This window comes from Phasianus colchicus, chromosome 2, assembly GCF_987193195.1.
Source record: "Phasianus colchicus chromosome 2, bPhaCol1.hap1.1, whole genome shotgun sequence".
Taxonomy (NCBI): Eukaryota; Metazoa; Chordata; class Aves; order Galliformes; family Phasianidae; genus Phasianus; species Phasianus colchicus.
Genome location: NC_143437.1, coordinates 35,606,347 through 35,622,384, shown reverse-complemented (window position 1 = coordinate 35,622,384; position 16,038 = coordinate 35,606,347). Strand labels below are relative to the sequence as shown.

At 35.0% G+C, this 16,038-nt stretch overlaps 1 protein-coding gene across 4 annotated transcripts in view; it reads left to right on the top strand.

The window, feature by feature from the left end:
- WDR64 (WD repeat domain 64) overlaps nucleotides 1–16,038 on the top strand; it is a 61,605-nt gene that overhangs the window by 12,515 nt on the left and 33,052 nt on the right. For 3 of the 4 annotated variants that reach the window (XM_090135358.1, XM_031592432.2, XM_031592422.2), the window contains exons 6-10: nucleotides 6,350–6,457; nucleotides 7,801–8,015; nucleotides 8,516–8,650; nucleotides 9,338–9,417; nucleotides 12,985–13,124. In XM_090135358.1, the coding sequence (XP_089991484.1) occupies nucleotides 6,350–6,457; nucleotides 7,801–8,015; nucleotides 8,516–8,650; nucleotides 9,338–9,417; nucleotides 12,985–13,124 (678 nt within the window). Of the gene's footprint in view, nucleotides 1–6,144; nucleotides 6,234–6,349; nucleotides 6,458–7,800; nucleotides 8,016–8,515; nucleotides 8,651–9,337; nucleotides 9,418–12,984; nucleotides 13,125–16,038 lie in introns of those variants that run through there. The other variant, XM_090135359.1, reaches the window with a different exon arrangement.

Sequence of the window (16,038 nt, the reverse complement as noted above, 5' to 3'; positions counted from 1 at the left end):
TATCCCAAATTGCTGTGAAATAAAATGGGTTGAGAGAATAAGTTCCACTTTCCAGGGGGAGATAAGAGAATTCCACTTACTTCCTATGCAGTAGAAATAGTATGTGGATCAGAAATGGCTAAGTCATGGCTTGAACCAGTGATCAAGCATCTGGTGGGAAGGCAGGGCCAACCCAGGGGAGCTCAGGTGCATGCAATGTACCTGAGTGACCAGAAGGAGTGGAGCCAGGACCTATCCCTTTCCAGACCTCATTTAAGGGTTGGCAGTGGAGGCAAGGGTACTTTGCTGGAGATTTGCCCATATCTGGGGCCTTCTGAAGGTAAGTGGAGTTTTTCCTAAAGCAGAAGGGCTGTGAAATACAGTAGTTCTAGGAATAAAATCAAGTAAGTTGCAGCCAACGGAGTTTTCCTAGCATCGTGACAGTATAAATAGAAATATGAGCTACGACTATGTCATATCAATCATTTATGATTTTGTTACAGATATTTCATGGCAAACAGGTCACTTCAATCAAACCTGATTTCATTTCTTGATGAGATTATGTGGCTGAGCAGAAATAACAGAGGCATAAATATAAAACTTAAAACTCTACTGTATTTGACTTAATGCCATGTGACTTTCTGCTTTAAAATATGGCCACTGCAAAAAAAATACTGAAGTACATATTAAATGAGTTAAGGACTGTCCAACTGTCAGGAACCAGAAATAGTAGGCAGCATGGAAACACTGTTGAATGGAAATATTGATAATGAATAAGTTACTTCTCTTGCTGCATGGGAGTGAAATGCATTAAAAGACAGATAATACAAAATAGCATAGACAAACCTAGTGGATGGAAGCTAGAGTCAGACAAGATAAAAAATTGTATTGGAAATGAGGGAGTGAAGACAGAGCCCTGGAGTGACAGGATGAAAGAATAGTGAAAGCTGGTGTAGCTGCCTGGGTTGTCTGTCAAGTACTGCAGCATAAAGAGGAAAAGCACATAAAGCTTTCACTCTGAAGCTGAATTTAGGCCACATGTTTTGCGTATAGTCTGTCAGACTCTTCTATCTGCAGCTTCTCAGTGAGTCAAATCAATCTGTCAGTGCACACATTGTTTTCTTCAGGACTTCACTCTGTTTCTGATAAGTCTCAAGTCCCACAAGGGAGTCTGTTTTGGCAAGAAATTTCACTGTGGATCTTAAGGATATAGCACTGTGCTCTACTATTTACACAGCCTGTTTATTCCATGGGCTAACATTCTTGAACATAGAACTAGCCTGGAGGAGAGCATTCAACTTCGGCAACAATCTCCGCACCTCTGTTAAACTCTATATTTCTCATGGAATGGAGGTTCTCTGGAGCATGCTATGAAGGAAGCCAAATTCTGTTGTCTCTGCAGACCTTTACATCTATGGGTCTTTGGTGTAATTTATGTAATTTCTCTTGAATTATTTAGGATGAATTTAGTGCAACTTTTCTTAAGATGTGAATCTTTCATTTATATATATGAAAAAAAATTCTGTTGAAGGAAGAAAAATGCTGGTGTAACTGGGTGAATATTGTTTTCTATCTCTCTGTTGGTGTTTCATATAGCCTATATCATACTGCCTCCTATCATCTGTAGACTGAAACACAGAAGAACATAACTAACAATTTTTCCTCAACCTGTAGTGTTGGTGTTGCCAACTAAAGAACTGACTCCTACAAAAAAGAGATAATTCTATAAATAGGCATCTAAGAAAAATAGTCTTTGAAATAAAACACAAAATGTCTTTTATTTTCTTGGCTTAAATTTTGGGTTTATTAGAAATTACTGGAAATTCAGGTATAGTCTAGTCTATACTCCTTTTTTGGTCCAATTGTTTTTTTTTCCACTTACAGAGTAGTGCTCAAGGTAATTTACTTCCCATTGTAATGACTGGTAAGGTCTATCTCTCACTCTTCTGCATGCTACTTTGCAGTATTTTGTTTCTCTTTGATCAAAAAATATCTTTCACTCACTGGACCACCTACTGATCTTACATTATGTGTCTTTTTAGACCTCAGTCCAAACTCAATGAAAACTAAATCCTTAAAAGATAACAAATGCGAAGAGTTATAAGACTGTTTTGTAGCATAGCAACTGTAATGCCACCTGACAGCTAGAACCAGCATGGTATCTGCAGCTTGTAAAATATTTGTTATGCAATTACATGTGTCATCCCATTATAGTCACATACTCACCACTAATCTGAATTTTCCAGCCTGGCCCTCTCATTCTTACTAAATGATGCAGAACTTCTGAATATCCTAGTAGCACCTACTGCTAGTTTCTGAAAACAAATACGTTCATAGAAATACTCTGATAACATCAGTCTCTATAGATTGAGTCTCAGTTAATGGATTTTTTTCATAAACCATTCAGTTTTCCTTTCTGGCAATAGTTTTCCATGAGGAGGAGCATTAAGTACTTCTATAGATCTGTCAGTTCATACATAGCTGTTACCAATCAGCATTTTCCTTATCTTTTACCAAAGATGTTATGGGCCTCGAGGGCAGCATGTTAGTGAAAAAAATCTACAAATTATTAAGATCTTAAAAGAAGTTGTAGCTGCCTATATCTGAACTTGTATGTCAGATAATCATACCTTGTAAGGTATGACTATTGTTTGCACTTTCAATGATATTTCTTTTTGAGTAATTTCTTGTATTCTTCTGTTTCTGTCTTCACAGAACAATTTCATGATAGAATTTTATTATAGCCGATCATGGGATTTCCATTGCATTTTAGATCAGTTGATTTCCTTTCAAAATCTGGATACTTAGTAAATTTTTCCCTTGTTTTCAACACATAAAAACAGAAGTGGTTCAATCATTCAATCTATTGAAAACAGTAGATTTTCAGGCAGGCATTAACAATTCAAAATTTTTATTGATGTAGTTTCTTTGTTAGCTGCTGAGAATTTATTAAAGATTTATTTTTTGTTTAGATTTTAAATGTTTTTGAAGAGGCAAGCAGTTGCTGCTATAATTCAAGTCAAATCAAAAGGACAAGTTTCTTACTTTCCATTTCTGGAAGAACTACAGTCTGGTTCTCTTTCAAATGCACTACTTGTCCTCTCAAATCAATGCTCTTTTAAACCAGGCCTTTATTTTTGAACCACTGATGTAGAAAGGCTGTGTTATTCCGTAAACAAAAAAAAAAAGAAAGTGATAGGTGGTATCAGTATCCTTCGGATATATACTATTGGACTATACTAGGTTGTCAGTTATCCATAAACTGTACTGAATTTTTAACTGCATGGAGCAAGATCCTCTTACAAATTTCTGGATGCCTTAGTGTCTCTATGAATTAGTTAAGAGGCATAGGGAAACAGAGAACAATTTTCATATTTGTAGCATTGTGTGAAAACATTTGCCAGTGATGCCTACATACCTTCATAAAATGTTTAAACCTAGGAGATCTTGGAAAATCAGGAATTTCTACTTCATACTTCTGAGTTAAGTCTGAGCGTGACACATCTTTTGTTCTTTGTAGTATAGTTATGCTTTAAGAATTACAGATAGCCTTTATTTGGGAATTTCAGCAGATAGCGAGCAGGAACATAGCAAAAATAAACACACTCCTAGTGCTGTTTCTGTTATCATCAGAGAAGAATAAGTAGTATAGATATAGAAACTAAGAATAGCTAGATTTAAGCTTTTACTAGATAATCTCTCTCATATATTCTTCTGTGTTCTCCCTGTCATGCATATCATTATAATTGCACAGGATTACACCTCTGTTTTCATTAATGTAAATTGTTTGCTTATGAAAAGACATGCTCCCGTGTTGCTGGAATTGTTATCTAAAAGATGGTGTGTATTTCTTACTGTAATTCTCCAAGATCTTATTTTTGTTTTTGCTACTTGTTAATTTCTTTGTTTACTCAGTAGCGTCTCGCACGGTAACTGGATTGTTTCTGCTAAGTAGGTGAGAAATACTTGGTGTTCACCTGGGATAAATCACTCCAGAAGGTGTGTACTGACTGACTTTTGAAGATTCAGTTACCAGAACAGTATTTACAGGAAACAGGACTTTTCAGAGGAGGGAAACATTTTAGCTAATAATATCAGATGTCTTCTCACATCGCTGTCCTGTAATGCAATTAGTTTTGCTTTATTGTTTCAAAGTAATATCTGAGATTATTTGTATTTCTAGGCAAGCATATGAAAAAGATTCTGGTTTCTGGTTATCAGGGTTTTAAGTCCTTTCATCAGGGCCTATTTTATTTCCTAAAATTTAACTACAAACACACACGCACAAAAAACCACTCTTTGCACTTCTTGACTGCTTACAGAGGAAGTCTAAGATTCTCCTTATTGCTTGAGTTTGATTATCCTTTTGCCTCTGTGCCATCTCACTGCATACGATTGCATCTTGCAAAGGCTTCAAAGGCTGCCTGGTTATTCTGGCTGCATAAGTACAAACCAGGTCTACAAAGTGGTGACTTAATTAAAAATGTGAAACCAATTTTTTTCGTACCAGTTAGTTGTTGTTATCTGACGCTATTGTGGAAGATCCAGAAAGTTGGAGATAACAAAGTCTTCTGTAAGGATTATCAAGCATTCTCCATAGCCCCTGAAGGGCTACAATTTTTCTCTTGTCTCTTGAAGAAAAACAGTTTGAGAAATCCTTGTAAATGGATTACCACTTGTACATGGCTGTTAGAAGGGAAACAAACAATAGAGTATTGACATCACTGTCAGGATTATGGATCCTTTACACTAACAGCAAAATCAATATTGTGTATAATTGAAACAAAAGTGGAAGCATCAGCTGCTGCCTCATCCTGTCACCAGTGAGAAGAGACCAACCTCGCTCTCACCGTAAGCGCCTTTCAGATATTGAAAGAGAGCAATAAGGTCTCTCCTCAGCATCCTCTTCCTCAGCCTAAACAGCCCCAGTTAGTTCCTTCAGTCTCCCTCATAGGGCATATTCTCCAAGCCCTTCACAGGCCTTGTTGCCTTTCTTTGGACCTGCTCCAGCACCTCAATGTCCTTTCTGTACTGAGGTGCCAAAAACTGAACACAGTACTTGAGGTGGGGCCTTACCAATGTACAGGGGCAAGATTACTTCCCTAGTCCTGCTCAACATGTTGTTCTTGATAGAAGCCAGGATGCCATTGGTCTTCTTGACCACCTGGCACACTGCTGGCTCATACTTAGACGACTGAACTTCAGTTCACCATCATCTTAGTCTTGTGCTTTTTGCTTTCTAATTCATATCAAGGATGAAAACTGTATATTGAGCACCACAGATCCCTGTTTTAGCTCTAGTGGAAGTACTTGATAAATAGCTAGTGTTGTTTAGAGGATACAGGTAGGCATAGGTTCCTTGAAGATTGGGGGAGGGGAAAAGAAAAAGTAATTTAAGTCTGTGTCATTGTTTAATTGTAACTTTTAAAATAATGGTTTTGCTATTGCAAGTATATCAGAAAACATCCTGTATTTCAGTACATGAAGTTAATGTAGAAGATACTTATAAGTAAGATATATAAGATAAGTAAAATAAAACCTATTAATAAACCATGGCCTAAGATTTTGAACAGAAATTTTTAAAAGTTTTTTAAAAAAAAAAAGATACAATCTGGAGCATATTCCTTTTCTAACCCACTCACATTTTAGGAAGGTCCATTACATTTTCAAAAATTAATAACTGCTCCAATGTATATATTTAATGGTTAAACAAAAGCAAATTTCAAGGTATTATAGTAAATGAGTCTCCACTTTGCAAGATTAATTATTTTACATTATACAATTATTCAATTGCAGGTATATTCAAAAGATGGGTTATCACAGGTATATTTACAAATATATGCAGTATATACAGAATCTATCTATTGGAAGTATGTTTTTATATTATTTAATACAAAAGACTTATTTTTAGAGATATTCATTTTTGTAGGGTTTATTTTTTGGATGGGGTTTCACCTGTAGCTGAAAATTTTAGTACCTTTAACTTTTTTCCTTGGATACAGTTTAGTTAAAAAAAAAAAAAAAATCCACTTTAACTCAGATATATAGCCTCTTAACTTCAATTTGCTGTACTCAGAATGTTTTTTCAGTGTTATCACAGTTCAACTAACAGTATACTTGTGTTGTGTATATCTTATGTGCAATCTCTGTGTCTGTGAGTTGTTGATTGCAGACTGAGCGGAGCTGCTGCATTTGTGAGCTACTACTGGAGTTAGAACTCTCAGTCTCACTAGCTTGGGCTGCATCTAGCAATGGTTAGTGCTGAGTATATGGAATTTATGCAGAGATGGTTAAATACTTCTTAAAACAATAGACAAGGTTATAAATTCTCAGAAAATCCTTGATTAGCTACTCTTTTTGTTTTTATCAGGATACTGCTTGGATCAATGGATGTGATTTCCTGACTCAGCTGAAATGTGTTGTGGCTGTAACTGAAAGGACAATCATTGTCTGGGACTATACCTCAATAGGGAAAAAGGTAGTGTGTTGGATCAAGCAAATGTGAAAGGAGATTTGGAGAAGGTTAATCTATTTTTTTTTCAATGTACACTCATATCCCTTTTGCCAACAGGATGAATGCATTAACTTTTGTCTTTGTAGGAAGAAACTCAATGAAACAGTGTAGTTCATATTAAAGAAAGAATACCCTTTCCACGCCAAATGTAATTTTTAGACTGTCTTAAAGCTTGAAAGAAAAAGGAAAATCTTGTCCTATTGTTGTGGCAAACAAACTGATAAAAGCAGTTTATTTTTCTGCCTGTATCTAATGCAGAATGTGTATGTATCTGATGTATGTGCAGAGCTATCTTGGACTGTATAAAAATCAAGGGACAGGTCTTCCAAAGGAATTCAGCACAGACTCCTTTGAGATAACTTCCTGATTTAAAGAAAATCTTGCTTCACATATTATATTTTTATTTGGACTTTTCAAGTATAAAAGCATCTCAATTTTGATGTTATATGTTCAAGCAAGTTTATATTTATGCAAGCTTATACTTTATTATAAAATATGATTTTTTTTACTAGGATTTCTCATCCATGCCTTAGCTCTTTCGCCCAGTTTCTGTGGTTTTCTCAGTAGCTTTGAGGAGATATAAGGAAAAGAAGCAAAGTAAATATTTTTAGAATAAGATAAAGCTTTATAATTTTTTCATTTGTTCTCTTAAAATTAAAAGTCCTGTTCCCATGCTCAGATAAATCAATGGAAGTCTTTCTCCCCATTCAGTTGCAATTCTGAGAAGGAAGACTTGAACATTTATTCTCATAGAGGTTTCCTCCCGTCATTATATCAGTAAGAGCTGTAACTGTCTTGTGGCTGAATGAGAAATAATTATCTTTTGAAATCACAGGAATAATATACACTCTGTGGTATGTCTTTTCAGTATTTCTGTGCCATACAGAGAACTATGGAGTGGTTGATTTCTATGGTATATGAACAGTTGACAGTTTAGGTTGTCAGGGTGCTTTAATCAAATAACAGATGGAGTCCAGACAGTATAACCAATAAGTAGTATAATGCAGATGACCTCAAATACTATTCCCAGGCCTTCTCAGTGTAGGAAAATACCACAACGGCTTGCAGCTGTATTCACTGCCCTGTCTCAATACCTAAAAATTTGGGCACCTGCCTACTTAAGCACATTTGGTACTCCTATGCTGTATTAATAACTTTTAACTGTGTTACTGTTCACTTCATGATTTGAGTAATTCTGTAAGTCAGCTATCTCACATTTCCTGTTGACAAAAATGTTGTCAGGAAGAAAACCATTTATGATCTTAGCAAATACACCATCCCAATAAACAGTTTACTGAATTTCACAGGGTAATTACTTTATTGTCAAACCAATGGAAAACAGTCTGCTCTGTGTTTGCACGGCATCTGTGTCTGATCAACTGGGTGAGGATAACATCCTAATGGGAGATGACAAAGGCTACGTTAACCTACTTAAAGTGACCAGTGATCACTTTGGATTGAAGCAACGTGAAGGTAAAAAAGAATCTCAACTTCGGATCTTGGATTCCAAAGATTTTAACATGTAAGTTATTTATTATAAAATATTTTATGTTGGGCACTATTAGTTTGGGGTATTCTCTGGCCTGAGTGAAGGGTGAGTTTCTCTGTGTGAATTAACACAATCTAACAAAGAAAATAATTTTTAAACTGCAAGTAATGTAATTTGCTTGTTGTTGTGTGAAGGAAATGATAGAATTTTCAGTCGATCTTACAGTAGAAAGCCTGGAGAGCGAAATCTCAGGGAAGAATTCACAATTGCTTTTATCCAGACATGGGAAGCCTCATTGCGTCTTATTAAATAGAAGCATCATTATTACTAGAGAAGAGCATAATTCAGCTCTAATACTAGCTCTGTTCTAATGTTTGCTTTTGAGCTGAGAGAGGTGTTCTGGACCTGGCTTGGATATTCAATGATAGCATTTATTGAGTATAATTGTACTGACAAAATTTCTGTCCAGCTATGGGCATGTTGCAGTAGATGCTACTAAATCCTAATAATAACATCTCAATTTATATCCATAGTGTTAAACGCAAGCTACACGATGACTGGGTTTTGAAAGTTAAATATATTTCTGACCTAAATTGTTTTGGATCCTGCTCCTCGGACAGCATTCATTCATTTGTTTTAGATGACATAAAGCGACTAGAGGACAACTTGTAAGTATGTGATAAAGTCAAAAAAAAAAAAAAAAAAAAAGCTTGCTTTATAACTGCATGAGATTAGTGCCTTGCAAGATGCCATCTTGTTGTATTGAAGCTGTCTTTTCTAAAGCACTGGTAATGCATATAAAAATACCACTGCTTAAATACTTTAACGTTTTTGTTTCTTAGCTTATAATGTAGGAAAGAATTGATATATGTGTTTATTGCTCATCGTCTCTAAAAATATACTACATTGGCAGTGTTATCTGATTTAACTTCTCAGCAGGCAAAATACAGTTAGAAAAATATTGCATTGTTACATGTATATCATGTATCTATTTATTTAAAGTTGATATCTACAAAAATCCAGGAAGTTTCAGTTATAGATTTAATTTCACAAGATTCAGTTCCACTAGCTTAAATCAAGACAACAGTTTATTCTGTGAACTGTGAGATGTTCCATTTGACTTTTCTGTACGTTTTGGAATGCTAGAATTCATTTGGAAAGAAAACAAACGCTGGAAAATCAGAATAGCCAAAAATGTACATGCTACCACCAATCACTGTTTCTTGTATAGAATGTTAACCACAGATGTCTTGGTAGGTCTTTCAGTTAACGCTAACTTCAAATGCAATAAAATATATATTTTTATAATATATTAATGCTTCTTACTTGATTAACTATTTTATTGATGATTACAGACCTGTAAAGGAATTTTCTGTTCCTAGAGGAGTCAATGCCTTCACGTACTGTGGAAAAGCAAAGGTCATTGTCACTGGGGGTAAGTATGAGGCTTATGTAATATCAGAGGAGAGTAAGATTTTTCCAAGATATTGTTCTGTTGTAACTTTTTATTTTCAGTTAAAGATAATGAAATAAAAGCTGAGTTAGTATCTTAAGAGTATAAATAGTGGCTTCTTTCTTAAATGACAGGAAGCAGAGGTATTGCTTATAATTGCTGGGAGCTAGGCTCTCAGGAGATGCTGTTCCTGAAAGAAATCTAATGAGGACTCAGTCTGTGTTTGATTCAGGGATTTTGTTATTTATATAACAAAACAAGAGAAAACAGTAGGTTTGATCTACTATTAAAACACTTCTCCAAGCCACAGTGATGACTGTCTTAGTCAGGTTTTAGAAGTTTCTCCTTGCTCCCTTCGCATTACTCCTTAGCCTTTCTTTCTTGTCATAAGCAGTCACACTGGCCCACCTTAACACTTTCTGTCGTTTTTACCTTTGATCATGTTTCTCCAAAGCTTTACTGTTCTTTTTTTTCCCAATGGAGTCTCAAAAATAGTACTATTACTATTTCTTTCCATTATCTCATATTTTAGGAGCTTTTCTATTGCAGTGGTCATATTCTGTAGAAATGCATCTAGAGTATGGCAGAATATTGTTAGTGTATTCTGTTTGATATAGTAGTGCTTTGGAGTGACTACACTGATGCTGTCTATTGCTGAAAATGGCCAAGGCTCTGCTGCCTAGCCTTTATAATAAGCAAAACATTAAAAGAAATTTGAGGGGGGAAAAAACCCAACACCTAGACAAGAAAATAATGCAATCCAAGATGAAGTGAAATTTACTACAGGGAAAACTAAGATATCTATCTATCTTGTTTGATATTTATTTTTAGATTACATAAATTTTATTGATTTTTTTTTTTTTTTTTTTTTTTTTTTAGACACAAAATTGAAAGGGAAAGCAATAGGGCTAAAAATCCTAAAGTACAGCCTTTAAGGAGATCTTATTTAGATTGATTATTTGTCACAAAAAAACACAGTCTGAAGAAATTTTATGATGACATAAAGCAGGGAAGCCCTGTAAGAATGTGATTGGTATTTCCTGCAGGTAGAACTGGAGAATTTTACTGAGTAAAATATCTGAGTATGGCAGAAGATCGTATACACAAGAAATTATGGTTTCAGTTACACACTGAAAATTATTCTTAGAGGAGGAAAAGATCTAGATGAACTTTCTAGAAAAATAAGAACAGCAATGGTATAAAAACAGGGCAATCATGTAGCAATTGCTCAAGATACTTGTGTACCACTGAATAGTGTAAGTAGCAGAAATATCCTCTTTATTTAAAACAGTGCTTGGAATTTTTTAAAAAGATAGATTACATATATGTTTGTGTTGACCAGAGACTTGGATTGTAGGGCCTTCTATCATATCTAGACCACCACCTAATCAGAGTGGTTTTATAAGATGGACTCTCTTGCCACTGCATTTTAATTTGTCTTAACTTTCACTGCACAAAAGCACAGAAAGCATAGACAACATGACAAAAGATTAATATTGTGTTCAAGAAGAACTCTGCAATTATGTCTTTGAAGTGTAAGAATTATTCCCGCATATAACAATCTTCCAGTTTATTGTTGCTCATATTACTTATCTTTGATTTGGAATCCTGTCTATCTTATTCACCCACTGACCTTCCTTGATGTCAGAAGGCATCTTCCTGCTTCACCCTCATTTGTAGTGCTTAGTCTTGCTGCTTTCCTTGAATACAAAAGGAAAGAATTCCTGGGCTGTACTAGTCACAGGCAAGAATGGGAATGAATTGCAAAACCAATTAAAGGATGTGATAGTCCCTTTCAAATTTACTGTGAATTTTAGATCAGAAAGGCTACTGCAAAGCCACGCCAGGGCACATTAGTTTTGTCTTCGTATCTTAAAAACCAGCATTCTCTCTGAGAAACGCAGGAAATACAGTTAATGACATAATTAAACTCTTTCAAATGAACGTAGGCACCTGAGTTAGTAAAGTCTTGTTGACTAGTAATATATCCTGAAAATCAATGGCCAGAGCAGCTAAATAATCTAGGAATGTTACATAAAGATTTCTTAGGAATGTACAGGCACTAGTGAAAATTGTTTGTCATATTCAGCAATTAAAAAGAAAATCCAGCCTTTGATTGTACAATAGCTTATTGTGTAATCAAGGAGGATAATTTGCTAATGACTTTGCTAACCTCAATCTGTTCTTATTTAGTGATGTATTTATAGCACAAGTGGTATGCAAAGTACTGAATCCTATAATGTATTTTTCATTAGGAAGAGAATATTAAAGTGTTTTAACATCCCTACTCTTCAATCATTTATTTAGTTGTATTTGAATACTGTAATCAGTTTCAGCAGTACTGTGATACAACCAAACTTTGTCTTCCAAATGTTTGACATTTGTGGTAATAAATGAGAAAGATACAAGCAAAACTGATGCAGAGTTCACTTTTGTTGCTCGAACCTGTATTTCTTTTTTGAATTAAACAATATAATCCCATTAGTGGCCTAAAATATAGAGTCCATGGTAGTTTAGAGGAACTTTTGTGTAATATTTTGCATTATTATTATGCTTAAAGTGATATGGTTTTCATCTTACTCTATATTTATTTCAATTCTAACTATGTCTGAGTCATTACATCAGAGAACAGTTACAGTAAAAAGCAAATTACATATGTATACGAAAGCTGGACATTACCAGCTTTAAATAATATGATAAATCATCTTCTAACCCCACTAATTTTTCAAATCCAGTCATTGTTCTCCTGTGAGTAATAAAGCAAAATCCAACCTATTCGTGATTTTTTCAAGACTGATAAAAATAGTCTTCTGTGCTTGCTCTATAGCCTTTGCACATTCCTGGCACAAATAAAGTAACTGGTAAAAACTGGTAAAAAAATTTCATGTAGAAAGCATCATTTTACATAAGAAAAGTTTTACTTTCTTAATGAGGCTTATTTACTTAAGATATTAAAAGGAAGAATAACAAATATTAGTGATTCTGCTGCTGAAAGTAATTTCAATGTTTGAATGCACAAATAAAAGGAGAAGACCTAATTCTCATTATGTTAAGACACAAAATTGCTCATCAGTAGTTACTATTCCCCACCTGCCCTCAACTGTCATGCCTGCTCCCCTTCCCATTATGTATGACCACCTCCTTCACTAAGTGGAGATTTTTATTTTTTTTTTATCCTTTTCTAAATAAGATCTCTGAAGGGAAAAAAAAAATCTACACCCCAACTCTATGTTTAATTATGTATTAAGCTTTTACAGGGCAAGCATGTGTAATCACAGCCAGTGCCTCTGACATTCCTCTAATAACATTAAAAGGCTTCAAAATGCAAATCAGTTATGTGGCTTTAATGCAAGTATGGGATTAAGCAATGAATACATGTTAACATTTAAGCTGGAATCCAGCCTTTAGAATGAAAAGTTAGTATTCTTACGTGAGTTGGCTATGCACTGAAAGCTGAGACTTATGAGCACCAATACCTCCATTAAGAAGCTTACTTAATAGTATCAGTGACTACTCAGTCTTTTGAATATATATATTTTTTTCTGACAGGTCATGACAAACTCCTTCGTTTGTGGCATCCCTATATTAATACGAGGCCTACAGGAAAGCTGTCTGGGCATCAGCACAGTATTGTGGAAATTGTGACGAATGAAAAAGATCAGCATGTCATCAGCCTTTCATTTGCAAAGGTAAAATATTTTTCCTAACTTCAAATCAGTACTTCAAATCAAAATAGCAATGTGTTTTTGAGTAATTAACACTGATAGCATCTAGTCCTAATCTAATCTGTTTATTTTAATTAAAAAGCAGGGTTTTCCTTTTTTCCATTTTTTTGAGTAGCAAGGCTAGAATTGATATATTTGACTTTTCTTTGTGTATGCAAAAAAAAAAAAAAAAAAACATAATAAATATTAATATTCTGATAGATTCTGTGTTACCTGTCAGCTGGCAGAATTATTACAAAACTGGTATCTGAATGCTTAATTCAATAGTAATCATCTGCAACAATTTCCTGCTGCTTCATTTCCCTTTTCTCTCTTTGTCAACCTATCAAATATATATATATGTGTTGTTTTTTTTTTTTTCTTACACTGGCCACTCTATACACCATGATCAACTCTCAGCCTCTTTCTGAACAATGTCAGCTATGAAACTTAGTAATTAAAAGTATTATTCATGAATAGAAATTGTGCAGATTTTTACAAGTATGGCATGCCGACTTGTGTTCATTGCTGGCAAAAATGTATAGCCAATGGTGATGACTATGCTGAAAAAGTGTGAAACATTTCACCAGAATACAGACTTTTACATATTACACAAGCTCTTTGTTAAAGTAGCTGCATCCTAAGAGTCTCCTATTAGCCTGCCATAGGGATGTCTAGCAGTAAATAATTTCATTATCTGACATGGCAGTGCTTCTACCTGCTGTATATTCACTGGCTACTGCAACTCAGTCCTTTCATGTTTTTAGGAACAGACAAAAACTGAACAAATAGAGTCTCACCGATAGAGTGAGATATCTCAACAGATATATCATTCAACATTGTCCCTTCCTCTCTGTATGTATTTTGCTCATTCTACTGCAACTGGAAGCAGTTATTTTTATTTTTTAATGCTGCAGAACACTTTCAGAAACCACTGAGGGGAAAAGAACAGTCATAGTTAGGGGCTATTAAACATGGAGACGTGGTTGCAGGAAGAGGGTTGTTCTCGTGATTTTTTCCCTCAGAATGATCAGTGGAAATTGATAGTGGCATAGTAGTGGTACTGAAATGCTGTGTAGCTGTGAATACCATTGTGTCTCACTTAGTGTGGAGTGGGAATTCAGAACTAGAACAGTAGAGGTCGAAGTATCTTGTCTTGCCTGCTGAATTATTAATGAAAGCCAATAAGACAGAACTGTCCCACTAATTTAACTAGAACTACTCCTGTGGTGAGTCTGGTTGAATTAGACTGATTAAGTGAGGTAAGCAAGATTTGACACTACAAGCTTGAATGCGTAAGAACAATCTCAGTACGACTGTTGATCAATGGGGCTAGGATAAGGAGTACATTCCTACTATAACACTCTATGCTATCCCTTGTAAACAACACAACTTTTATTTTCAAATCAGTGGAATTTTCTTTGTCATTTTTCTCTTTAAAAGTAATTGCATTTTTGATCGCTAATACTGAAAGAGTTATGTATGTACTTACCATGGTAGGAAAGTACTGCAATTGCAATAAACAGGTTCATTTCTTGAATTTCCATTCTTGGACATGGTAAAATTTCATTCCATTCATAGTTTCTTACAAATCAAATGCAGCTATTCAGATGCAAGCATATAAACAATTCCTTGCTGAAATATGCCCATACTAAATTGACTCTGTTATAAACAGAGTCCAGGAAGGATGTCTTAGTTTTAGCTGGGATGGAGTTGTTTTCTTCACAGTGTCTTCTATGATCCGATGTTTTGGTTCTAAGAGAAAAAAACGTTGATAACATACTGATGTTTATAGTTGCTGCTCAGCAGTTCTGTACAGAACCAAGGCCATTCTCAGCAAAGGGCCCATGGAGCTGGGATAGAACAGAATTAGGACAGCTGACTTTAACTGGCTAAAGGGATATTCTGTACATGATATCATGCAGAAGGAGTTTTGAAGGGAGTGGGAGTTCTTTCTCCCTCTACTCGGGGCTAGCTGGGCATTGGTTGGGGATGGTGAGCAATTAATTGTGCATCATTTGTTATATACATATATGTGTGTGTGTCCTAATTATTATCCTTTTCCTTTTCTCTATATTAGTAAATGGTTTTATCTCAACCCACAGAAGTTCTACTTCCCTTCTGACAGGGAAGGGGATGGAAAAAGTGAATGACTGTATACAAAGTTGCTCAACACTACTTAGCTGCCACAATAAACATCTGTGTGTTATCAAAGTTGTTTTTTCTCCTAGAACAAAAAGATAGCATCATACTAGACACTCTGAAGAAAACGGTTCCATCCCAGCTGAAACTAAGATAGAAGATAGAGAGTAAGATGTGTTATTGATTTTTATATTTTGTGATTTTGCAAATTTACAGGAATCTTAATATTAGCAGCCTCCAACCTTGCCTCTCCAGGTCTGCTGAATGGCAAACTTGCTGTGTAATATCCCAGAGGGGAGTCATAAATGTCTTCTGCCTGTCTTGAACCAGGCATGTCATTGTATCAATGCCTGTGTAAATTACCATCTGTGTTTCTCTAACCTATTTTGAAATCAGATAACATTGCTTTAAGGATTTATTTATAATACAGTCATACGTCTTCCTGAAAAATTACAACAGCTGAGCTGGAAGTACACTGTTTAATTTATGTCAAACCATTGCTAATCAGGGCTGTATATCAACAATATTAAATTTAATCTAGAGAATTAAAAAAAGGCATTTGAGAAATTTGCTCCAGATATCCTACACAGAAATTATTTGGCTAAATCTACATCAGATACATTTTTCGTATACTGCTTTGAAAGTCAAAGTCCTTTCTGCTGTGATTTTATGATAATAATTTATCTTTTTTTGTTGTTGTTTATCTATTCCTTCCAGGTATCATATTCTCCTCATATTGCACAAACCTTCAAGAACA